This window comes from Patagioenas fasciata, chromosome 6, assembly GCF_037038585.1.
Source record: "Patagioenas fasciata isolate bPatFas1 chromosome 6, bPatFas1.hap1, whole genome shotgun sequence".
Taxonomy (NCBI): domain Eukaryota; kingdom Metazoa; phylum Chordata; class Aves; order Columbiformes; family Columbidae; genus Patagioenas; species Patagioenas fasciata.
Window position 1 is genome coordinate 18,846,513 of NC_092525.1, and position 26,615 is coordinate 18,873,127.

General features: G+C 40.2%; 1 protein-coding gene across 7 annotated transcripts in view; it reads right to left on the reverse strand.

Annotated features, from left to right (window-relative positions):
- PATJ (PATJ crumbs cell polarity complex component) overlaps positions 1–26,615 on the reverse strand; it is a 145,646-nt gene that overhangs the window by 14,789 nt on the left and 104,242 nt on the right. For all 7 annotated transcript variants that reach the window (XM_065842696.2, XM_071810103.1, XM_065842693.2 and 4 more), the window contains 8 exons: positions 24,757–24,829; positions 22,679–22,771; positions 19,429–19,500; positions 18,770–18,887; positions 18,023–18,156; positions 4,673–4,756; positions 2,467–2,660; positions 746–893 (listed from right to left, as the gene is read on the reverse strand). In XM_065842696.2, the coding sequence (XP_065698768.2) occupies positions 746–893; positions 2,467–2,660; positions 4,673–4,756; positions 18,023–18,156; positions 18,770–18,887; positions 19,429–19,500; positions 22,679–22,771; positions 24,757–24,829 (916 nt within the window). The remainder of the gene's footprint in view (positions 1–745; positions 894–2,466; positions 2,661–4,672; positions 4,757–18,022; positions 18,157–18,769; positions 18,888–19,428; positions 19,501–22,678; positions 22,772–24,756; positions 24,830–26,615) is intronic.

A 26,615-nucleotide genomic window follows, 5' to 3' on the forward strand; every position in this document is an offset into this window, starting at 1 on the left:
TCACTGATTTCCAGTCCTTAAATAGGCAAACTTTTGGCCAGGTACCAACCCTGAATGGAAAAAGCAAGGAAATAATTAGCCTCTCCCTTCAAGAATGAAAGAAATCCCATGCAGAAACACTGGTGGTGACAGCAGGGAAAAAGCCCTTGTCTCCAGCTGCGGTTTTGAACAGCAGCGTGTCCGCAGCATCGCTGCCACCTGGCCCTCGGTGCCCCGTGCAGGATGGAGGTGTTCGGGGGGCTGACATCTGGCACTCGCAGTCAGGTCAACCCTGCCCTCTCCTCCCACTTGAGCATCCACATGCTTTTTCAAGGAAAAAGGCAATTTCTCCCAGACTGTACAACTTCAAGGTGCAAAATCACTCCTGTAAGATGGAAAACTGTGCAGAAACAGATTGAAGCTGCCATTTTATAGGTGCAGGTTAGTACAGCAGTGCCATTTGCTTCTGATTTGTATGACTCTCAGGTTTCAAAATGTTTTTCTAATGTATGAAACACACAGTTGCATTTTCAAATAAGTGTCTAAATACTATGTGTCTTTGTTTTCCCACTTCATATCACCCCACTTCTAAATATACATGGAGAAGTGATTGCACGTGAATCTCCCAAAATTATTACAGCTGAAATTTCTGTCTTGATAATCAGTTCAAGTTGTCCTGCGTAAGCGCAAACAGCACTTCAGGATAATCACCTTGCATAGTGCCAGTAACTGCAATTCAGTATCTTAAAATGTATTATGTACTCACCTTAAGAATAGTGGCAACAGTCTCTTGTGAGGCATTTCTCATATCCTCTCCATTTACAGACAAAATCTGATCTCCTTGAATTAATCTTCCATCTAAGTCTGCAGCTCCTCCTTTAACAATGTCAGAGATAAACACTCCACTTCCATTTCTAACAATGCAAGAAGCATATGGCTAATTACACAATCCAATATTCTTTGGGAGACCAATTTAGATTACTTGCATTTAAGAGACATTAAAAGAAACCTGTGAGCAGAGAAAGAACTAGTTTTACATCCCATTCAACTGTTTGAGTGTAAAAAATCCCCAAGTTTTAAGACCAAGGCATGTTTTGGTATATTTAATGCTGTCTTTCCCCTTGAATGCTTAGTTCTGACTGTATGATCCATAAAGATTCATGAAAAATACCACTTGTATGAATAAAAAGCCAAGGATCGGTGTAAGATGGAGTTAAATTATCTCCTGATGTGCCTGATACAAATTATGCAGCCTCAGATTTTTTCTCAGTATTTCCCCTAAAGGTTCAGCTCAGCTTCTTTTCTAAAAGCCTGGAGGCCCCCAACAGAAGAGCAGGGAGAAGTGAGTTTGTACATGACTTATGCAGCAGAAAATCCAGTGTTGTGGCTGTCGGCCTGCAGAGAGGTTTGTGAGAGCAGCAGCCCAGGCAGACAGGGAAAATTTATTTATTATATTAAATAAATGTATTTATTTATCAGTTCCAGCTTCCTCGCAGGGTGTCCCCTCCCAGGGGCTGCATGACCCCTCTGGTATCCTTCACTCTGAAGGTCACAACACTTCACAACCTAAATTATACCTGAGTATCATTTAAATGGCTTCAGAAATTGGGCTACCTCTAACATGGAAGTCCCCACAAGTGAAGCACTTAGCAACAGGACAGAAAGTTTTGTACAGAAGCAAATGCAGGAGGGCTGGAGACTCTGATTACCATCTGTAGGATAATTTACATAAGCTAAATTAATTACCCAACCCGCAATCTGCTCACAACACCTGGGTTAAACATCGCCACTCTTGTAAAAAACTGTCGCGGAAACTTCACTGACCATACGCAGTCAGGATAACGACACAATGATTTGTAATTGAGAAAATAAATTTATTTTGGCAGTACAGAAGAGCAACCATATGACTCTTAGGCACCAACACTGAGTGAGTGCTCGCCAGTGTCATGCTGTAAATCTCTTCTAGCAACGAAAGATTAAATCTATCAGTGCTCTGGTTTCAGTGATCTAATAGCAAGGGTTTAGAAATACATCAGTAAAAAGTCACATTTTATTAAGCAGCTGTTACCTACCACCGTATCTCAGATAATGTTCTGTATTCACAGAACTGGCATCCACAGTGTTGTACAGATGCTTCGATACCGATCAGAATTCGGGTCTAACTCTGCCTTTTCCACTGACACTGGTCCCCTGGAACCTGAGCAGGAGCCAGATCTAACTCACAAACCCATTTTCAGAGGTGTATCCTGGTATTTGGAAATAGGAAGGTTTCTGCCCCGTTTTGAAATGGGAAAAGCCATGGTTGGGGTGTCCAAACCAGGCTGGAGCCAGCAGCACAGCAAGCTCCCTGTTCCGTGTGTGCCCACCTGGCCAAAAATCCTGCTCCTTTTTCCTTTATTTCATATTCCATTTAATGGCTAAAGTTGTTCATATGTCAAAAAGCAAAATATTTCCCATTTTAAGTGGTCTGATCAGAGATGCTCTTACCGTTTCCCAGCTATGCTGAGCCCTAGTCCTCGGCCTGTTTTCTTTTGTATGTCAACATAGAAAATCTCTAAGTTTTCTTCATCTTTGTAATGCGCTTCATCTCTGTAAACAACCAACTGCACCTTCTGGGGCGTCTGTCTCAGCGCAGTGATGGCTTCTTCGTGGCTGGCATTTCGCAGATCGATCCCATTCACCTGAAATAATTAGTGTTTTCTTTCCAAATGACACATATAAATGATCTTTTCATCTCACCCTACCCTCATGTGACAGGACAAATTTGTCAAATCGACACCCCTTGGCACTCTGATTTAGTGCTCCCATTTCCAGAGGGCTGAGCTCCTGGATCTCCTGCTGAGTGTGAGTTCAGCGCTTTGTGCCACTGCCTGGAGTAAATCACAATAATCAAAACATTTTGGCTTCTAAGTTTTGTGGGTGTTCTTCCCTTCTTTGTAAATGCTGGAACCTCAAACAACAATTCTTTCTCACATCCAAAGCGGGAGATGCTCCTTCAAGCTTCCTGCATCTCTCACTGCTCAGATTCCTTCTCCCCCACTTCACGACACCACTGAGCCGAATGCAGAAGGAATCAGAAACACCAGCAAATGGTGATGGTGAAGCCCAGGCAGGACATTTTAAATGGTTATTTTGCTTTGTTCCAATAGATGGCACACAAGACCGCTCCTGGAGCACTCCACTACATTTGTTTTACGACAGCCTGAAAAGGTTTTAGCATTTTAGTAATAGCATACAGAACATGAAGTTCTGATTCAATGATGAAGTATTACAAAAAAGATATTGCAACTTGAAACTCAATTTCCTAATTTTGCCAAGCTTAATTGACAGATGCCCTTTAAGGTGTTTGCCATTATTCTGTTGACAAAATAATCTTTTATTTGTTCAATACCAAAAAATATCAATGCTTAAATATTTTTGAAGTCTCTTTAGGAAGCAGCATGAGCTGTAAGTGAAAAATAATACAAAACAAAATAAGTTTTAAGGCAATGAACATATTTCTCAGTATTTCTAGATATGCTAAGTTATAATCATACTTAATTTTACATTAAGATAATTAAGACTAATCTATAGTAATTATATTATTTTGTACTAATTCTGCACCCATTTATTTACATACTGCATCGGTATTCTTTTCTCGACACACGCATCTATGCGTGCTTTATCACACCAATCTGAAACTAATTGAGAGTCATCTTTTTGATTAACTAGTACAGCTTTTAAAAGCTGAAATAATAACAATATTATGGCACACAAACATTAGCACTTTCCTGTTTGGTCAGAGAAGAATTAATTAACCTTGCTGATTTTTATGCCCTAATTATCGTGCTCTGTTAATACACCATTATTTAAAAAACGAAAACAACATTCAGCCTCAACACTAAAAAAAATATTTTCAGTGCAAGAGCTGTAAAGATAACTCCCCAAGTACCCCCGTGCTATTTTTCTAACCCTACACACCAAAGCCTTAATGGCCATGCTGGGAATTTGTCCTGATCTGACAGCGAGAGGCTGCGAGCAGCTGTGCCGAACCCCTGCCTGATGCAAGTTTCATTTGCAGAGCAACACTTTGTGCTTAACCCTTTCCCTCCTCCCTTTTCCACAATCGTCTGCAGGAAAAACACGACATTTATTCCCAGAAATAGTTCTATGTTCAGCAGTTTTACAAGTTGTGGCCTGAAGGAACTGGTAGCTCCCTTGGCAAGTTTTCAGGCAAGGATGCAGGTGAGGATGTAGGCAGCATGCTGGCGGGAATGCAGGCGGGGATGTTAGCAGGGATGCAGGCAGATGTTGGCAGGGATGCTGCAGCCCCCTTGCCTGCTCACCCCACGTTCGCCCAGCTCCACACTTCATTTGCAGCACAGAGATGCCGAAGGGGCAGCAGTAGTGCAGGCTTCCAAATCAAAGATTAAACAGATGAATAATACTGAGCTATTGGACATGACAGCTGAACTATGTAATTCGAGAACTGCCTTGGTCAATTAAATTTAATACATTCTCAATTTGTACCTTCAGCTTATATAAAGACGTAAGGAAATATGAACTCGTCAGGACATTCTTAGTGACAGAAAAGAATCTTTAAGTACAGATCCTACTCAACGATCTCTCTTTCCCCTATAAGAAAGCTGCACTGCGTTGAATAAAAGCACACAGGACAAAAGATATGAGCACGCACACACACAGAGACACTCACCTCTAGAATCTGATCACCAGCCCAAAGCCTGCCATCCCGGGCTGCTGCCCCTTCTTCATAAACTTCATGGATCACTATGGCGTCCTGTGGGAAGAAAGCGGGGGGGGTGTGAATCCTCCCTCCCAAATACCCCCAAATTGGCAGCCAGGACCCACCCCACACAGGCCTCGCTCCGCAGGGAGAAGGGACACCTGGAACAGATTCATTCTTTAAAACATATTTCAGGATTAGAATATTATTCTTGTAATCAAAATATAGATAACTAGTAAAAAGGTAAAAAGGATTTTGTCTTGTCTAGAGCTTCTTGGGCTTCCATCATTTTTATACGTTGGCATCAGCAGTAAGTGAACTCAGTGTGAACTGCTGTATTAATATCATCTACTTTTTATGATATTATTTAAAACCAGATTCTTTGGAGCTATGAATATTTTTAGGGACTTGGCATAGATCTCAGCTTTAAGCAAGAACTGAATGCCTTGTGGTAAATAGCGCTGGTTAAATCTGTAAGAAATGAAATCCAGAAGAAACGAACAATGGCAAATGCTAGTTTATTACTGAGGTTGGAAAATGTAGGCAGTGGCAGATGTAGCTTCAGGGAAGGTTTCAGTGATTTAATCTTATTGCCAGCAATAGATGTCCCCAAAGAAAAAGCATTACAAAGAACATACTGTTCTCTGGCTGGTGCTTTCCCTTTGCATTGTTCTGGTTTATTTCCTTATTTCCTTTTTTTTTTTTTTTTTTTTTTTGTAAATCCTGAAACAAATAGGTGAACATACGCTGTGGTGCTCCAGCAGCAATCCCGACAGCTTCGCTGTGCAAAATGTGCTCCTCTCTGTGTCACCACCAAACACCCAGAACCGGTTTCACTACAATCTTTAAACTGGTGACGTTCAATGAGACATGTAAGTATCAGGTAACCCGTTCTCAGACACATAACACCCTCTAAAAAATGCTTGGGTTGTGCAGTTCCTTGAGCAGTTTGATGTTTGAATGCACACATGGTGCATTTGAACAGAAAGCAAACTCAGTGCCCTTAAGCTAAACGCTCTGATCAAGACAACATCGAGAGCATTATTCTCTTTCATTCCCACTGCACCTTATTTAATGATGTGGACGTGGATCTGCAGCCGCTGTGCTGCTGCTGGAGCACAGCACCCCTGTCACAAGCCGCCTCTTTGATACAGACACCAGGCACTGAAAAAATGGATTACAGCTGATACAAGTGTCCCCAATGAGGGGGAGGGGAAATTCAATCTACATAAACGAAGGCGAAATACTGTGAGCTGTGTACCAAGGTAATTAAGAAAATCCAAAGAATGGTTTGATTTAAAAATAAATTATATATATACCACTGGCAACTGCAGGGTTTTCTTGAAATAACTGAAATGGCTGTTCCCAGTGGAACAGAGCAACACATGCACGTCCATCTCAGCAGAGTTGCCCAAATCCTCTGCTACATGTCTTAGATCTTCTCTCAGTTGTGGGGTTTTGGTTATTGTGGTTTTTTGTTCAGGGTTTGTTTTCTTTTGCGGTGGGGGGTGTTACATGATCATTTTTAAAATAAAGGTAACTCTAAGCCAACACCAGAGACGTTTGCCTGGGTGAAAGTCAGGAGGGTGACAGTGATGAATATTTTTTCACCTGAGGCTGATCATGGGTAACTTGGAGAAAAAGCTGAGTCTGTGGTTTAGAACTTCCCATAGCACACTTCACTTTCACTTTCTAACACACTTTACAAAGGAAGGCATTTAGAAGTGGCTAACGAGATATCACAAAATATTGACCAGCTTGTTAAGGCAGCATCATTCAGCTGGGACACACCAGGTCACAGGATGAACATGAGGTTTGGTAGTAAAATTGCAACGTGACCATGGAAAAGAAGACAAATCAAACACTTCCAGATTGATTTCATCTGATATTCTCTAACCTCTGAGCAAGGAGCTTTCAATCACATTTCTTTAAGTTTGTTTTCAATCTGTGGTTGCTTTAAAAATGGTCAAACTGGAGTTATCAGCTCTTCCCAGTGCTGCGCTATGAAGAGTAAAACTGCACATACCTAAAGCTCAGCGTCAGGAACCACTGAACGTTATCAGTTTGAACAATCTACATCGTCTATTTGAAAAGGCAACAATTCAGTATTACCCTGCGGTTCCTGCATGCGGTAGAAGCCAGACCTAGAACTAAAAATACATATGGCATAAAAAGGTACATTCCTGTTTGGTCTGTGCCTACCCTGAAAAAGGAAACATCTCTCTGACCTGCCAAAACACTGTTTTTCTTAACTTTTTTCTTTCTTTTTAAAGTAGTGTACTTGAATCAGGCTTATCAAATCTATTAAAAAGCAATGTGTCCAAGATGTACTGTAAAGATTTGTAAACAGTCCCTAAGCATAAATATGAGAGTCTTACCTTCCTTAGGTTATAAACTATGATAAACAGACATCTTTCCCGTGATACTTCTGAGATCAGCTCAAAGTACATTTAACCCACGACTAATCTTCTTCGCTGCATCTAGAGGGATCTGGGTCAGACTCCGTTAGTTTTGATCATCCGTGACAAATCACTAAAAGCGAACTATTGATGTTATTGAACATTTTTGATTCTATCAGTATTTTAAAGAAATTTATGCAGTAATGAGATGTAATTCCTACTCCAGCCATCTAACTAAGCTCTAATCTGTAATGACTCTATTGACATGCTACAGATTTAAGCTACAACACCCCACTCAGCACGTCAGAAAAATTTAGGCTTTATCATGACTAAAACAATACACAGTATTTATTTAAAGGGCATTTTGGTTACTGGACACCTGCAGCTCTTGCTCCTGAGCTTCAAATTCATCTGTTTGATATCTCTAGAAGTAAGGCTTGAACAGTTCAAAAATCAATCAATCGAGAGGGAGGGAAAGTGGAGACAATGTTCAACTACAGGTTGTGAATTCACGGTGCCTCTGGACAGATTTTCACTCTCAGCTCTCCCTATTTCCTCTCCCTACCCATTTCATATAGATTATGGTTCTCTCTATGATATAGCTTGGCAGAGTCACAAAAACTGTTCGTGTAGAAAAGGGAAATGAAAACAATCTTGTATCAAGAACACCATTGTTTAAAGAAAGCAGCTGCTCAAAGCACATCCTTCATGAGGTTTACAAAGACATTAAAAAACCTGGAGCTTTAATCTCTGTCTGTTTTGACAAAGAATGCTCCGTTAGCCTGGGAACGTCATATAAGTCAGGAATTAATGCAAAGCTGAAGACTTCTTGGATGGGACAGAAGGATGCAGAATACAAGCCAGGGAATATAAATAGCATTTTAACAGCTAAATGAAGTCCAGGCTCACAGGTGTAAACCTTGACTATTCAACCATGAAAACCCTGAAAGACAAAGTCAAGTGAAAGTTGTCTGCTACTGCTGAGGTTGCTGAATAGTGCTTTTACTGATGGGCCTGTAGCTCAATGAAATGAAGCTGAATGCACTGATACTCTATGCTGCAAGGCTAGAAAAATAAAATCATCTGCAAGCTGGAGTAGTTCCCATATATGGCAAGAACATACATGGATGGTATATGATATGCACCAAATCTGTTAACAAGTGGGAATAGTCACCAAACCTGCCACACACAATATTAAATGGTATTTTGTGAGGTTCAGATTTGAGCTGCGGGACTGCAACAGCCCACTTGCTCTCGCTTCACCAGCAGGATCCCGCTGGGATTGCAGAGTCTTCCTGAGCAAATGAAGGTACACGAGTGACAGTTCTCACACTGACTGACAAGAGGTTTGGGCTGTGGAAGCAAAGGCAGACAAGCAGAAGAATTCACAGTCTCTTGGTCAACACGGTGAAGATTAATGCTGGCGCAGAAAGAACAAATGCTGAACAACCTTACAGAAATTAACACACCATCTGAAACCCATTGATGAAAAATACAACCTGTAAAATGTGCATGGCGTGACCTGCATTGCATTTCCTTCTGTCTAAGAAAGGGAAGTAGCCCTGAACTCTTGGATAATCTGATCCCAATTCCCCCCCAGCCATGGATATTTTTTCAGTTTGCTTTATAACAACTTCAGAGACCTGCTAGGGGAAGGATATCGACTCAGCCATCAGCAGACAGCTCACGTTAAGAATTAAATTCAGTAAGAGTGACAGCTTAATCCTTGTATCTTAAATGTCAAAGAACTCCTATGGCAGAGACCCCAGGCAACGACCACATAGCACCGTCTGGATTGAGCCTCTGGGAAAAAGGTGGTAAAGCCCAAGTCAGCTTCTTCTTCAGGAAAATGACTGACCAAGCAAACCTTAAAAGCCTGCAGGACCATAAACAGTGTTGAGAAAGCCTCATGAGCTGCGTGGCTTTAGGCTTGGACTGCTCACACATTCTCTGAAAGTTTCTAGCACATGAGCCTGTTTCTCCAGTGTTTCTTCTGTGCAGCTGTTCTTCTGAAGGACAAGCAGCAGCTTTCAACACAGGTGCCCTTTACCACTGAATATCAACCCCAGACTGCAAAGTTACTTGCAAATGTTGGGAGCAGAGGATGAGAGAGCAAAAGGACACAAGACATGAAGGAGGCTCAAACATCAAGTACCATGGATATTTTGACAAAGTTGTACCATGTGATAAGAGGCAGAACAATATGCAAGAGGCGGGTTTCAAAAGACGTGGAGCAGAGAAATCCCCACATACCTGGCATTGGCTGGATTTGACAAGGAGAAAGGTAAAGAGGCTTCTTGCATAGTACTGAATAGTCCTTATCTACTGCAGACCATTCACAAGAAGCTTTTCTTTAACTGAGCTAACATTAACTCCATTTTGAGTTTATCTTCACTGTCCTATTTCAATCTACAAGACCCAGCCGCTATTTTGATAGGGTCAAAGGCACTTCACAGAAGCGCGGTGAACCACTACACATCAAGGACTGCAACAATCATTGGGACAGAATGACAACAAGTAGGATACTTGGTTAGAAATGCATTGTTTGAAAATCCAAGGCCACATTTTCCAAGATGTGCATTTGAAAATGGTAATTGTTGGACCAAAAAAAATCTGCCAAATAGTCCTGAGACTAGAAACCAGACCCATAGCTCCAGGTCCAAGGCTCTCTCTGCCACCAGAGCATCACCAGCCAGTTGTTCCAGACCAAGGGACATCGAGCAGGGAAGAGGTTCCCGTCTCCCAGACAGACACTTCTGAGGACAGACAGACAACAATGCTGGAAGTCCAGGTCAAAACAGAGACATCAGATTTTGGGGAACCCATGTGGTTGGGCAGTGCTAGAAAGCAGGCAAGGCAAACCATTCGAATTACGTGAATTTTATGTGCCTGTATCTCAGTTTGGTCTGTAGTTAGGTGAATAAATCTTACCACTAACCCTAATTATGTATTTATTGTAAGAAATGAAGCTTTCTGCATGGGTGAGATTACTTTTCTGAGGAAGTAAAGAAGCAAGCTACCTATAAAAAAAAAAACAAAACAAAAACATTCTGGGAAAAGATGGTTCCTGATTTAGTTGACAAGTTATGTTTTCCTAAGCTAATATTACACATTTCCATCAAATTTCCTATATAGCTACAAATGTTATACTGAATTAGCATTTATTAAAGATAAGAAAGCTACAAGGGTTTTTGCTGACTGCAGGATTACAGGTTTATCTCTTTCCCAAGGCAAGTACAATATCATTAGTTATTTCCTTTTCAACTTTTATATTTTTTTGTTCAGAGCAGTAAAATTTCAGTTGATTTTTACAGGCTGGTTCACAGATAAAGTAGAAATCAAGCAGCTGCACAGTGTGTTTCGCTGAAGAATTAGCCCCACATAAGAATCTCTCAGTAGTCAAAATAAATCCAGCAGCTGGTTACGTGTGGGCAGAGGAAACGACAACAGTTTTGTTACGATCTATGATTTTCCCTTTACAGATCTAAACAGAATCTAAAAGATAACGGTTTGGCAACAAAAGCTGAAGGTCAACTCCAAGCAAATCGCTTGACTTCTTCAAGGGGTTTATCTAATGCATCGTGCTGCTTATACCTCCTTCTAACACCCAAATATTTTGCAATCGCGAGCATTCACAAACCGTTAACAGGCACCCAAAATCCTAAGCCAAACACTACCATAATAAAACAGGCTGTATAATGTAAAAATGCTTTACATTGCATGATACTGAAAAACTTCTCTACTCAAGGTCAGAACAAAAGGTCTGTTTCCCATTTAAGAACAAGCCCTTGCAAGAGATGGTGTTCACTTGCCAACTTTCATAAAAAAGATTAATCCACAACATCAATATGAATATAATTTTTCATACTAAAATACAGATTTATTTTAAGGAAGTGGATAATATTTGTATTACATTTTATAGGCCCCTATAGTTACATCTGGTCCTTATTTATTTAAATTTTATTCAGCTTGCATAATATTTTTGCTTACAGTTATATTCTCTAAGATCAGAAAAGCTACAACCTGAAAATTCAATGGCACTATTCATTAACATTCCTTCGGTCTGCAGTCATACACATTTGCAAGCTCTCCTTTGATTCTGAAATAATAAAACTAAGGTAATAAGATGTTTAGTGTAAAAATATATGACTTAAGTCAGAATGATAGAAAGAGCTATGTTGCTATGAATCACATGCCAAAGCAAACCAAAGTTTTTCAAAAAGTATACATGCCCATTTTAGAGGGAATAATAAAACACAGAACTACGTATTAAAATGTTAACTCTCTCACTCTCGTTATTGTATTAAACAAAAAAATATGAAAATTTACAATGTACAGTGCATAACACAGGCTATAGAGAATGCACGAGAACCTGGATTCATGTGACACAGGAAGCCAAAAGCCAGTGGTTTCAACCAGCAGCAAGCAAGATACTCCTGAAGTCCCTTCTGACATGTCCTGCTGCTTTTGTATATTGTTTGCTTAAATTTTATGGTTGATTTACACTCCTGGAAGACTCCGACTTCTTCAAGCAAGGCACTGCTAGGCAAGCTAGCTGTACAGTCAGCTAAGCCCGTGCCAAAGATCCATCAAAGAGATGATTTGCAAAACTTACTACTATAATTCCCATTTGTGATAACTCATGTACAAAGCAGTTTGGTCTTTTCATGCTGTCATAAGCTAATGTCCTCCTGGAATTATGATGAATCCACCAACTTCATTTTAACATTATCCAACCAAGAGTCAAAGCAATTCCTCACAATTTCAGGCTAACTGCATTTACCACTCTGTCATTAAATCTCCTCCTGTTTTATAAATGTGAGTGATGGTTAAGTAGTGATTGCATTTTTTTCTCTCTCAACCGCAAACTTTTCCTCTACAGTACCCAAGTCATGATTAAAAACTTTGGGCTTCTATTACCATTTTTTCATTCTGTTGCTCCATTCATTGCGTGATAGACTTAACAGTATCTATAGCCCATATATTGCTGAAACCCTCCTGTGGCCAATATCTTGCTTTTCATTTGTACTGACTAACCAGGTAAGTATATTCCACTACCACAGTTTCAGCCTTAGCTGCTCTTGATTACTGTCTACAAAGGTGCTCAGACCTCAGCCGTCTATAACTGATGAAGTTACTTTTGCCTGAATCCAAATAGAATGGAGGTGGGAGGGAGGGAAGAAAACTCGACCAAGGGAGAACCAGTTCATTTGGTAACAAAAACTCTCATCAGTCCCCATGTTTAAGTCAGTCCTTGTTGGTGACAGCAGCACGGCACAAAACAGAGATATCAGCCTTGGCTTCGGCATTAGTACCAGCCTGCTCTAATTACGGTAATTAGCCCTCGCAGCTTCAGGGGCAAACATCGGGTCTGAAACAGCTGCAATTTAAAGTCACAGTTTTCTTGATTATTCCCTTGCCCTTCCTTAACAGATGGGGTTTGTGCAAGGTCCGACTCACCTGGACTGACAGAATGAATCTCAATATTCTTCTGTCAAACGGCAGGCCCACCATCGAAGCTCCCCCTGCTCCGCCATGAGCCAGAAAACCTTCTGGGCTGATCGAAAAGATTACAAAAGCTTTTTTCTCTCTGACCCTGGTGTTACCAGCTCTCCCACCAACCAGCGTTAGCTGAGTGCAGACATATTCTGTTACCTTTTGGAGCATTGCTAAAATGATCCTGTTCCCTGGCTTTGTAGATCACTTTATTTTACAGATGGAGTACCTTAAAGTTTGTTAATTGCCTTAAAAAATGCTTTTCATTAAAGTCAGCTGAAAGCAAAAGTAAAAAAAAAACCCCAAACAAATTACCAGATTCAGAAGTAGACAACTCAGTATTAAGTTCTCCATGAGAGAATTTCAATTAAAAATTTTCAATAAAAAAGACACAGGATAAAGTACGATGCTTTTCTTTCTATGTAAGGTTCAGATAATGATTCCTCTCCTGCAATTTTTTTTCTTTTGTATCGCAGGTGCTTCTTCAGTACTGAACTGTGATTTCAAGTCTCAGCTGAGCCTCTGTGCTCCCCTCCCAGGGTTTTCCAGCTCTGCCTGGAGGGAACATCCCTGTACCAGCCTTGAAACTGCTGAATCCCCTCCGGCATGTCTGAGCGTCTTAATCACCCAGGCAGCAAATACAGAGTCAATAACTACAAGTAATCAACTCAACCATTACTAAATTATTCAGCTGGAAGCAAAACAGTGCTCCCTCCCTCCCACTACGAAAATGTTTGTATCTTAGAGCAATGCTTTTTCCATGGACTGCCAAGAATAAAATCCCTGTAAATTGACAAGGCTGTTTTAGAGAAAATGGTTCATTCCAAGTTTCTAACTGGACAAGACACCACAGCATTCACCCACTTTGGGGCTATAATGGCGTTTGTATGATTTAATCCCCCATGCCATTGGGAGGAGTACCAAGATGCTCTCTTCTCAGATAATTTAAGAAGAAAAGCTCACAGAAACTTTCTGGCCGAACAGTTCAAAAGGAAAAAGTCCATTAGTCCAAAGCTAAAGTATTTGCCTTGAATCAATTTATGCAGAATCATAGAATGGTTTGTGCTGAAGGGACCTTTCCAGCTCCCCCAGTGCCACCCCTGCCATGAGCAGGGACATCTTCACCAGCTCAGGTTGCTCAGAGCCCCGTCCGGCCTGGCCTGGGATGTCTCCAGGGATGGGGCATCCACCACCTCTCTGGGCAACGTGGGACAGGCTCTCACCACCATCAGGGGCAACAACTTCTTCTTCATGCCTGGTTTGAATCTCCTCTCCGTTAGTTTAAAACCATCAGCCCTTGTCCTGTCGCAACAGGCCCTGCTCAAAAGTCTGTCCCCATTTTTCTTATGGGCCCCTTTTAAGTAGAGAAAGGCTGCAATAAGGTCTCCCCGAAGCTTCTCTTTTCCAGGCTGAATGCCCCAACTCTTTCAGCCTGTCCTCCCAGCAGAGCTGTTCCAGCCCTCTGTATGCCATGAACCAAAAGGGGAACAGTTGAGGAACTTTTCCTAAATTTATGGTGAACACCTGGATGATCAAGCTCTGCCAGTCCTGTATCCTGCAGCGACAGTTACTCATCCCGGTCCCACACGGCCCCAGCTGGCCACGCCAGGGCTGGATCGCTGCTGTGAACACCCCAGTCCGAGAGCTGAGCTCCATGTGTCACCGAGAGCCACAGTGTCTCTGGGCTCAGATCTGGCAGTCCAGGCACCGGTGTCTGCCCAGTGCTGGGGTCGGCGGCGCCTGCAGCTCCTGGAGCTGCGTCCCAGCCCAAACAGAGCTGAGCATCCCCGAATATCGGTGCCCTGCAGTTGGAGAGGCTCAGGCGCCCTGGGAGCAGCGACAGCTGCCAAGTGACAATGACATCTCTGTCAGGTTTATGGCTGCTATTAGTGGTGGAGCTGACAAGTTTTTATATACAATTCAGCAAGCGGGGGGACGAGAGGGCAGGACGGTGTCCTAGGGAGCAGAGTGAGAGCCTCAAACCTCATTTTGGGATGTTTCTGAAAAGACTTTTTAAAAAAAAAATAAAAAATCCCACTCTGAGGTTACTTTTACAAGTTTGATTGGACTACAACCAAACCAAAAAAATCTTCTCACAAATATAAGCCCTGTACCCCAGCCAGCTCCACTCTGCAGTTTAATTGCTTTAGAGCAGAGGCCATGTGTTGTGTTCACTCAGGGGTACGGGGGAAGGTGAAATGAAAGACAGTGAAAATCAAAATAAAAATCGACTCTTAGAATTGAATGAAATAGGACTGCTTAAGGTTATAGCAGCCTAAAGATGAACGACATGAAGACAATTCTCAAGGTCACCCTTTCCTTCCTCATGCCTCTTCTACAAGCTCATCTTTCCAGTTGATGTGCTCCTGCTCCCCTAAGCACACAGCCACAGCCCTTGCTTATAGTACATGCAACTTGAAAGGTTTTGCAAGTTTAATGGGATGGTGATCTTCTCAACAAAAAACATTTCACAGGGGTTAAGGCATCACTTTCCAACCTCCTGAACAAATTAACCTCCCTGCTCATAGGTTGTATTTTTCAAGTCGCTAGCTGGTGATTTCTGATGAGATTCCTAAGGTTACGACTCAAGAGTTGCACTCTATATTTCATTTTGAGGCACTGCATCCCTTTAGCGGGATGCCAGATTTATTACTCCAAAAGCTGGGACTGTACATCATGTGTTTAAGAAAGATATAAAATATTCTGAGTGAACTTCTCCCATCACACTTGAGCTGTTGTTGTGCACCAGTGTTGACTACTAGAACTCAAATATTTTTAGATCAAGTGAATTTTAATACCACATAAATGAGGCCTTTATACTCTTGCCATAGTCCCTTTAGATTTGGTAAGTTCTATCAAGGCACAGCCTCCCTCCACTCCCCATACGAATAAATTACTTCTGCGATCTCAGGAACTGGGATCATTTCATAGGCACTTACACACCCACACAGGTACAAAATAAAGATACCGCAGTAGAAAAGGGAGGAAGAAACCCGGTGTTCGTGTCTAGTTTTCTCAGAGGACAAAAGGGTAAAAATCTCTGCAGCTGTTTGTGGCTCTGGCAGATTCACTCCTAATTTGCCACCTTTGCTTGTCTCTGATTGAGCACATTTCCATGGTCCCATCAGAGCATCTCACGTCTATCGTCTGCGTGCACCATCTGAACCACACGATCACAGAGGACGACATCCCTGCTTTGTGCTTGCAGAGATGTCTATGAACAGTGCTGTTCCCATTCCTTTTGACTTTAATCTGACAATTCCCACTTCAAAAATCACTAAAAAAACACCCCTTGAATTGCTGAAGCCAATTATAGCTTCATTTTAATTCCTCTGCAATGCAGAAAACAGTGGGACTTGGATACACAATTTCTGCCACACAAGACCTTTGGAAATTATGAACTTCTATGGCACATAAGCATAACACATCTATAAGCAGTGAAGCTGTAAGTCAACTTATTTTGCCTTTTTTAAGAAACATAAAAGATGTCTGTCTATACCCCCAGTTATAAACAAAAGATGCAGAGCATGACAAGACACATCACTCAGCTCCATGTACCTGATTTTGTCATATTTCCTCTCTAGTTCACAAAAGCAGAGACAGAAACTTTCCTACAGTCCCAAGTAGTATTTTCTTTTACCCCTCCTTCATTTTGTTATGTGAACTTCATTTAAACTCTTGAACAAAAGAATTTTTTGCCTTCATGACAAAAAAGGAAAGAATCCCGGAGAGGGTCTCTGCACATGGTAAATGATCAAATTAGATGGTGGTTTCACAAAAGCAACTTGTTTCCTGTGAAACAACATTGCTTGCCTTCGAATGAGCAAATTCAGAAATACGAAAAAAAAAAAGAGAGACTCATTTTGGTAAGTCCTGTAATGCAAGGACGAGAAATGTTGGAAGTCGGACCTCCCTCCTGTCCTGAATCTCAGTTCCTGCACTCAAGTGCGTAAGTTCTCAAAATAAATTCCTAGGAGGACACTTTAATGAATAAACTAATGAAAGCATAATACTTAACCAAAACCATTTACTCAATTTAAAGAATAAAATCCTTTGCATTTTTCTCATCTGCTCTGTAAAGTAGATATTTACAATTTTCATTTATTTATATTGAAATCTCATGAAAGACATGTACCAGATCGTGTCTGACCGAGTGCCACGTACTATTTCCAAATTCCAGTTAAATGAAAAAGCAGAGAGATGACTAATGCTGAACAACTTATTCGAATTTACTCAACACTAAGGAGCCTGACAAAAAAGGGACTGGGTACAAATCAGCGCATGGCTCAACAGAGTGAAAACCATATAGGTTGATTTAAGCCTTCAACATAACTCAGATCTATCTCCATGTGAAACAGAGCAATTCATCCAAATGCTACGGAATAGGAGACCTGGATAAATGGGACCAAAAGCTGAACCTTTTCCAGTTTCAGCTTTAATACTGTAAAAGATACAGCCTACACTTCGGAAAACAAAACTTGTTTTTCCTTGCAACTTCTACTTTTTTTTTCTTTCTTTTTTTCTGGGTCTAGAAGAGGATTACTACATTACAAGTGTCTGTAGCTGTGGATACTCCCAGCACTTGATTGCTTAATGATATTTTTGAGAACAATTGCATGTAAGAGAGCAGCTCTATTGCCTGAAGTGTCCCTGAGGCAGGGGATTCAGGAGAAGCCAGTAAAGACACCTCTGCAGCAGACTTGTTTACTGAAAGAACTGAATTTGACATTTAAAATAAACAATCTGACCTTCCGTTATACTGTAATACAGCATTTCTTAAAAGGAAAGCTGAGTGGAACCGTCAACAGCTGAGGCAGAGAAGGGTTTAGCATAACTAACTTGCTGAGTTTACACTTGAACAGATACATTTTAATTTAGCTGAAGATAGTTTCTTAAAAAACAGCATAGCCAAGAGCAAGATTAAGCAAAAAGACACAGAAAACAATAAAGGATTACCTTTGGTTTACCTCTGTTCAGCAAGTGCTTTTGCTGGCAGGGAGATAAATCACAGTTTGTCTAAACAGCTACTAAGCATTTAGACTCTCAGGATGGAGGTGTTAACCTTGCTGAAGCAGCTTTACCTCTGTGATATTAATTTCTAGTCCAACCACAGTGTTAACTTACCTGTTGGAAACTTGACTCACAATGGTTAAAAAGGAATACATATTTGTAAACTCTGACCATAGCAGAAAGCACTACTGAAATGCCAACCTTTCTTTTTAAACAGGAACAGAAAACAATCGATCCAATACAGGCAAAATTACCAATGTGCTATTGGAGATTGTAGTAGCTGTTTTCTCCTCATGTACTGAACAATTCTTTAGAGCAATTACAGATTAACAGCATCATTAGTTTCTATGTTTTCTTTGCCTTTGTCTCCTATTCTTTAGCAGAGACAGTAAATATTGGTTTAACATGAACTCACCAGTGGGGTGTCCTTCCCCCCAACGATGCTGAGGCCCAGGCCTGACCGACCCTTAGATATCTCTATAGTCATCTCCTGCCCTGGAACTATAGGACATGTAGCTGGATCCACAGGCAATGGGGGTGGAAAGACACCTAAGAACATGAAAAAGTAAATAAATAAGTCACACTATTCATCAAGAAAATATGAACAATGAAAGAAATTGTACGAGAGCAACTAATTAAACTCCCATATTTTGCTCTTCACATTCACAAATTTAAATTTAACTAGAAGACTACTCTGAGTCATTTCCAAAGTCTCTAAATCAGAACAACTTCAGAGTTCTGGGATTAAATGTTCCGAGTAAATGTCTAGGAGGCCATTTAATACAGTTATAAGCTGTACAATTCAGATCATCACAGCAAGGTGTATTCCATTCAGGACAGATAAGGTCACATCCCAGCACCATGGAATGGACAGAACATCCCAGGTTGGTTGCCTTTCCTTCTGTTTTTATTTTAATTAAAACAAGGAACAATGTCTTTGTACATAAAAGTCAAGTAAAACAAGCAATGACATCTTCAAGCTTTCAAAAACTACAAAATGAGAGAAAAATACAAACACCTCATAAAATTAAATAGGTCACTGAATACTCAAAGGGGAAAATCTCTGCAAAAGTTATCTGGAAAAACAAAAAGAAAAAAAATCCATCCTGGGTTTGGGTACTAAATATACATTCTATTATTGGAAAAAATAACTAGTTCATACTGTGGCTGGTGACTTCTGCCTCTGGAGAAAGATATGTCGGTGCTGGCACCAGGGGTATCTCCTGTAGGTTGCCTGGTACTTTTGCTGAAGATTTGGATTGTTTGATCTGGTTGAGGACCTAAAAGCAAAGCAGAAGTACAAGAGATTAATCACAGAAAGGCCTGTTCTGTGGACATCATCATTAGTTGTTGATTATCATACCTTACCAAATCCACTAAGTCAATAGAAGGGGAACAAGCAGTAAGCGCAGATGAACTGAAAACATTCTCTTCATAAATAAATAGAAAATTGGGATGACTGGGTAAGTATGATTCCAGAAATGCTCATGTAGGACATAGGGACAGGACTTCACTTTTCTCACTTGTGCCTCACATACAAAAAGAACATGTGGTAGGTTTTGGTGTTTTTTTGTTTGTTTGGGTTTTTTTTTGTTTTTTTTTGTTTTTTTTTTACTTTTCAACAGCAGAGAAATCCTTGACATTAGCCTGTGTGACTATTTCCACATACATAAAGAGAAGCAAGACATTTTTTAAAGATTTCCCACAATAAAATTATGTAAATGTCTCCCCAGTTAACCCCTTCCCCCCATAAATCACTCACTCTTCAACTAGATCAAGCCCCCAGCACTCCTCTTTATTGGTTAACATAAACACACATACATTTTCTGGGAGCTGCTCCACGACTTCCTGCTGATCTGCCACCACTGGTTTCTCAGCTTTACATTTCACAACCTAAAAATTAAAAAAAAAAAAAAAAAAAAGGTTATAGGGTCCTCCCCTTGTGTGCTCTTAGCCCATCTTAGGCCACTTTGATCACAGCATTAGTTATCTTACCCCATGCTAAAAAAACGTGATAAATAACCTAGTTTTCAGAAAAAGCTGAGTACCAGCTTCAAAAGACAACACAAATATACTGCATCTCAAAAGTATTTCTAGTTAAGATGACAATTTAAAAAATACATAAATAAAATTTTAGGTAACCAAGTTTCAGAATACTGCCCTTGTTTCTTGAAGTTTTATTATGTTACATCACACCAAGCCCCACAGGTTTTTTTTTTCCCCTGCACTTTTTCCCAGCTTGCTGTATCTGCACAACTGTAACAATTATCCAAACGGATAACAAGTAAAAAAGATAAAGTGGTGATCTCACTGTATTATCAGAGGTGTCAGGGGAGAAATGGGAAGACTGCTCTGTCATTTTATGAGAGATCGTCTTCATAAGCAATAAAAGAAATATTTCACACTTCCCTTTTTCATTCTGATATGTGACTAAAATCTGAAACTTCATCTTACACATCAAGTAAGTGCCAAGCATCATCTTGAAATCTCTTTAACCTTCTTCATTTAACTCAGACTATGTTAGAGGGTGTGTGGACAAAATATAAATATTTCCAGCCCCCCCAAGCAATGAGTTGTACACTCAGCATTTGTCATTGCGGTCTGACCAGTTTAACCTTATTCAATTCCCTCAAGTGCATCCAAAAGCATTTTTATGAAGCCCCTTCTCTTTGTCACTGTTTCTAGGACAAGTTTTCTGCTTTTGGCAAGGGCAAATTATTGTTCCAACTTTTGAACTTTTAAGGAAAACGAATCCATTCTCAAATCCCAAACAAGAGTTTAATTATCCCACCTACAGGACACTAATTACCTACAGATCCTGCCAGGGCAGCCACGGCGCTGCTCAAGCTGTTTTCACCTTTGTGAAGTTAAAAGTTTCGAGAGCATCTCAAAGCCCCCATATATCAATTCGTTTCCAAGGACACCTTATAGAAAGCAAGATATTTCAGGAGTCCTCAGCACGCCACCCCCTTCTCTCAGGTCACCTCACATCTCAGCTGAAAAGCACAAAGAGTTTGCCCAACACTTCCCTTGGCTCCAGTTCAGAAATAAAGTTGTTTTCTTTCCCCGTTTCTTATCATCCAAGTCTGCAATGATGTCCATTGAATAACTTTATACTTTTTAAAGTGATGAAGTGACAACAAAAAGTATCTTGGGAGAGACTGACAAACTCATCAGCAACAAATGAATGGAGAATGATTTGATTTTATTTTTTTTAAGTAGAGCTGTCACTCGGTCAGACACCCTGCCTGTACTTTGAGCTGTACATACCTGTGGAAGATGGTTGCCGATAAACACATACTTTTTATTTACTCAGTGAACTTGATCTTATTTCTTGACTTTTACATTCCTCATTTTTCATGATGTATGACTAAGAATTTCAACAACCACAGTGAAGCAGAATGGGGTTGCAGTCGCAACCATGATGCTATTTTTCTTTCTCATTGTCCGAACCAAGTTAAGCATGACAGTGACATTCTCTTTGCCTAGAGGTGTTCAACAAATCCACACCTTTGTCTTCTCTTACTTTTCTGGACAACTCTTACGACCAACGCCTTATCTTTTCTTATCTTTCTTTTCTTATATACTGTAACCTATACCCTTTGGCTCCACAGTTCCCTTCCTTCTTGCTTCAAGTTTGAAAAGAAGCTACCCACAGATTCTGGGTTCCTTGTTGATCCAGTGACATCTTCCCTCCACACCTATCTTGGATTACTGCAATTTTTTTTTTTTCCATTAAATTGATGCCTCCTCCAACACCTTTCAAAAAGCTGCACAGCACAATATCCTACACCAAGAGTTCATTTCTGTACGCTACGTTTTATATATTTTTATCCACTTGAATCTTTGAGCAATTTTTCATACTGCCTTGTAATCCCTCAAAAGTTTCTTGCCAAGTTGAGCAAGAACAGCAATAATCCCAGATGAATTACACCTGTAAATACATACAATAAAACTCTGATTCATTTACATTCCAGCGCATCAGAGGAGGATTCTGCACAGGGCTACCCAATACAAATAATTCGAATTTTTTGTAATCCATTAGGAACACAAACCAACCCATTTTACATGGGTGGTTAATTCTGACGTTTGAACAGCACATGACACTTCCTAAGTCTTGGAGTTCATAGACTCTTTAATTAAATATTTACTAGCCACAGAATATGACGTATATTCAATTCATATTTGCAAAACCCAGGATGCGCTTTGCAAAAGACATGATGGAGCAGGAAGAAGACATCTAAGAAAAAAAATCCAGAGATGTGAGGTTTCTGCAGCTGAGGGCAGCAGAATGAACGGTGCACACACCGCAAGTCTCAGCCAACACATTCCTGGGAAAAGGAGGGGGGTGCTGGACAAAATAAAAACTGTCTCAGCAAATTTTCTGTACCTTCAGGTTAGTCACTTTGCAGCATGTTTGGTAGTTTTCCATTTTAAACTTTTAACAGAAAGTCCAAAAAAAGAGATCAGAGCCACGCCCTGAAGGATTTTCAGATTTCTGATAATGCACAATCCTGACATATTAAACAACAGAAAACCCCATCTGTATCAGTGAGAAGTTCGGTATTTATTACCATGCACGCTGACAGTACCACATTAAACCAGAAGGATATGGGCTCGATGTAGAAATTACTGAGAGTAACTCTATAGCTGTGTTACTCAGGAGGCCAGACTAGATTATGATAATAGACATTCTGGCCTTAGAATTTATGAAGCTATGAATATAAATATGATTTAGAGACCACGCTTTTTTCTGAAGTTTGTCATATACGGATAGCAAGACTAGAAACTGAATCCCTCTCACTGAGAAAGAGCTCAAGAGAAGACCAAAATGCTACATTAAAATCTCTTATGTCAATATTTTAACAAATTACACTGACTGGTTAGCTTACAAAAACAGTCTATGTAGGTAAAGCTAAAAGCTTGATTCTGCTCTTACACGTACTGGATAATATTTGACAAAAATGTCCCGTAATACTCCAACACAAAGGCAGACAGAAAACAAATCAAGGCAATGAGCCTGTATTTCCTAAGCTCTCATCACCATTAAATATTGCTTTAAGTCACTTACAGCTTTGTTGGATTCCTCGTCAGTCAGGCTTTTTATGACAACTTCCAAACTCGGATCTTCTTCGCCACTTGCAGGTTCAGTGGCACCATGATCCTGGTAGAAATGATTGATTAACAGTTTTTAAACAGGACTCTGACCTCAGCCACCACTTCAGCAGGTAAAGCACCTCTGCATTCGTGCAAAGGCCCGCTCTGTTCAGCATCACAGAATACCTCAATTCTGTGGCTTTCTGATGTAAAATATCCTTTTGTAAAAAGTTCCATTCAGTAATTAATACATAATACACTTTGCTTCTGGTGGCTTGCCCTCAGTATTACAGCACAATGTAGTATTATCCTGTCCTGCACTCCATGCAAAGGAGCAAGACCCTGTTTTAAGGCATATTTACAGTTTCTCACTTCCCATATTAAAATACCTTAAGATAAAGAGATAAGATAAAGAAAATGAACACAATAGTACATGGTAACTATGGCACCCTGATATTCTGTTACACTAGCCAGGCTGTTTAATATGATCTGACCAGTTTCATGTACAGCGTATGTAACACACAATGTTAAATATTTATTTGCTATTTCAAGATATAAAGCACAGTCAGTTTTGTTTTGCTTCATTTAAAGACGGGAACAGCTGGCAAAGGAAAGCAATGTAAATACAACAAGGGTATCTTTGGGTTATATTTATTCTATGGAATAAAAACATACTAGTTAGAAGTAAAAACCCGAATTTACTTATAAAAAAAATACAACGTAAATAGTAAGAGCTTGTCATTAACGCATGAAACTCAACCCACAAGCATCCACCTCTGCTGGTAGAGTCTAATTTCAGTCATTTGTCCACAGCACAGAATGTGCCTAAACAAAGCGTCCTGGTTCATCCCAAATGCACAAATATTAAATAAAGCTGGGAACAAACGCAGGTATTAAAGAGTCAACAAAAATAAAATGAACTTGGGTTCTGTAAATTGTAGAGTAATTTGCAATCCACCAGCTGCACCTGGAACATGCTGCTTTTGTGGGGGAGGGAACGGAAAACCAATGCACTGTCCAAAAATGAGTCAGATCCAAACAAAAACTGAGCAGCTCTTGCACCGTTCAGCACTACCCCAGTATGCAAGCGTAATATAACCTGGAAAGTGATAGCAAGCATGCAAACAGGAGATTCATCCAGTGTTACCTGGGTGCTTATTGAAATACCAGGAGTTCAATGCACATGAATTTATCAATTTAAGGCAAGACCAAGCCCCAATTGAATTATAAAACATCTTTTGCTTTATTAGCTCAAATAGAAATAGAATTAAAAAGCAACAGCAAGGCTAACCATGTACTTTATCTAGAAAATTTAGTTACCCCATATCGAGATGTCAAAATGATAACAACGTGGTGACACCACATAGATTCATGGTACATGAGAAAGCAATTGGTCCACACTGGGGCTGAGGTAGAAACGATAATGAAGAAAAACACTGGGAAGACTATACACTAAGGAGGTTTTTGCACTGGATGATTGCATGCTACAACACTGTGTACTAGAGCTCAGTGCTTAAACAGGCCCTGTCTGCTCCTCCGGGAAGAAAATAAGCAGGAATAAGAATCTGATGCTGGGGCACAGGACCAAGTGGGGGACCAGCGCTCTCAGGTAGGCTGGGATGGTCTTGAGGGGTTCTTGTCATGCAACCCATGCACACTGGCACCTCTTTTACCATAGCTAATTGCTGGTCATCCCTACTTTGTTTTCAGAGATGCTGATGGCAGGGTATTCAGGGGAAAAGGAGTTTCAAAAATGGGAGCTTTTCCCTGGAAAATGCTCCTTTTTTTTTTTTTTTCTCTTCCTCCTGTACAGCAATAACTTGCTTAATACCTGTTGTTAATGCCATGCCAGCCCTTTGAGCAATGATGAGATCAATTAAAAAAAAGAGACAGGGGAAAACATGCCCATTAGGTCACACTCCTATCCAACGCATTTTACTATTCAGGCTTTAATTAGACAAGGTGCTTGAATTTATAATGAACTGCTAATGATGATTAATCGGTCTAATTTAGCAATCCCTAATTAAAAAAAAAAAAAGGCACAAATCTTACCTCAATAGAAGAGTGGGAGCTGGAAGGCAATGGGAAAGGAGTAACAGCCATCTGGTTGACAGCATCCTCGCTTCTGCAAAACAAACAAACAGGAGCACATTACACACTAAACCACCAAGGCCAAACTTTTCTTTTGAGCTGGTTTTGCCCATTAAGAAAATACTCTTACTACCATAAAAATTAACTGTTTCTTCCCAGGAGTTAAAACTTAGAAAAGCATTTCACTTTTGCTTCTGTTCTTTGTTAGCAAACAGATTACAGCCATTCTTGGGACCACAGGAGTTTCATCTGGGATGTACTGACATTGTATTCTTCGGAAATCTAATGTTGTGTGGATTATCAGAGGATGCAGCTGGAATTTATGGTCCCTACATATCAACAGATGTGCTAATACTTCGTTATCCTCTTCTAATAGTGTCTACATTTGTTAACTGCTTGCTTATAGTCTAATATGCACATTACTGAAATATAATAACTGTTTCAATGCAGGAGATTGTTTTTTCTTTTCTGTTCATATTTGCTATGGTCTTCTCTAAAAGATTCAATGTAAAAACTTGGAAGAACTTCTAGAAAACAGATTAACATTGATTCCCCCTTCATATAAACTGCATTATTTTTCAAAGATGCTTATTATGTATGGCATCTTTTCCTCTATCCTCTTTAAAATGCATTCCCAAGTTGCCATCTGATTACTTCGTAACTTTCGAAAGCCTTTTTAAAAAAATTAGATAGCATTCTACTTTGCTAAAGCTTTTCCTCAACTGCCCGTTAAAATTCTTTGGCTTGTGAAATTCGCTTTGCCTTTTTTTGGTCTCTGTAAAACTGAACCTAGTAAAACAGGGTTTTAGTGATATTGTTTAAGGCAAATCTGAGGCATATGAAAAAAATAATACTCCAAATTTTGCTTTCAAAACTGTACTGATGCACCTCTTTATTTTGGGGGTGAACAAAAGTCAGAAATGTGAAGTAAACCTCATTTTGCTAAAGACTCAGTAATACCACAGAGCCAAAACAAGGCCAAGGAGGAACTTGCACCACGGCTGCTTTGCAGATACACAACTCGAGATGAAAGGAAACGACTCCTCGTGCAGTGGGTTTGATTTCTGGTTTTATTTACCTTCCAGGTCACTGTAACACAAGTACAATTTTTCCTCTTTAATTTCTGGAATAAAATATTAGACTAACGCGTGCTGAAAAATATTTTATAGAAGTGCCTGGAAGAAAAAAAATCCTCATTTTATCCCCTCACAAGTTAAACACATGAAGCTAGCATGTTATGATCGCTGCAAGACGACGCTGCTCTCAGTCACAGGCATTTGAAATGAGAAATTCTGCAGGCAAAGGTTGGTGAATTCATTTGCTTATCTTCAACCAAACAGCCCCACGGTTCAAAGGAATGGGTTTGTTTTTTGTACAGGCTCCCAGGCTCTGTTCTCGGCCCCGCTCACAGCAGAACCGACATAAAGAGCAGAACCAGCGCGGCCCCCGATGCACAAACACGGGCACACGACCAAGGCACAAATCTGAGGAATGCACAGAATCAAGCCCATGAATTTCAGCAGCATTTCGCAATTTCCAAGCGCATTTTACCCTGTAAGGCATATTAAGCAAGGGCATTTTTTCCCTCCTCTTATCTTCATGAGACATTGTTCTAATTATGTTGTTTTTCTAACCTCTAAGAATAAACCAGCGAATGGAAGGTGTCTAAGACACCTGGTAATTTTTATTAACTAAAGAGAGGTTTATTTTCTGACAGTAGTTCATATGAAACACAAACAGTGTGAAAACTCCCAGTACTTCTGTAGCTTGCAATGCACACTGCATACTTTGCCATTAGAAGCAAACTTGAAAATAAGAAG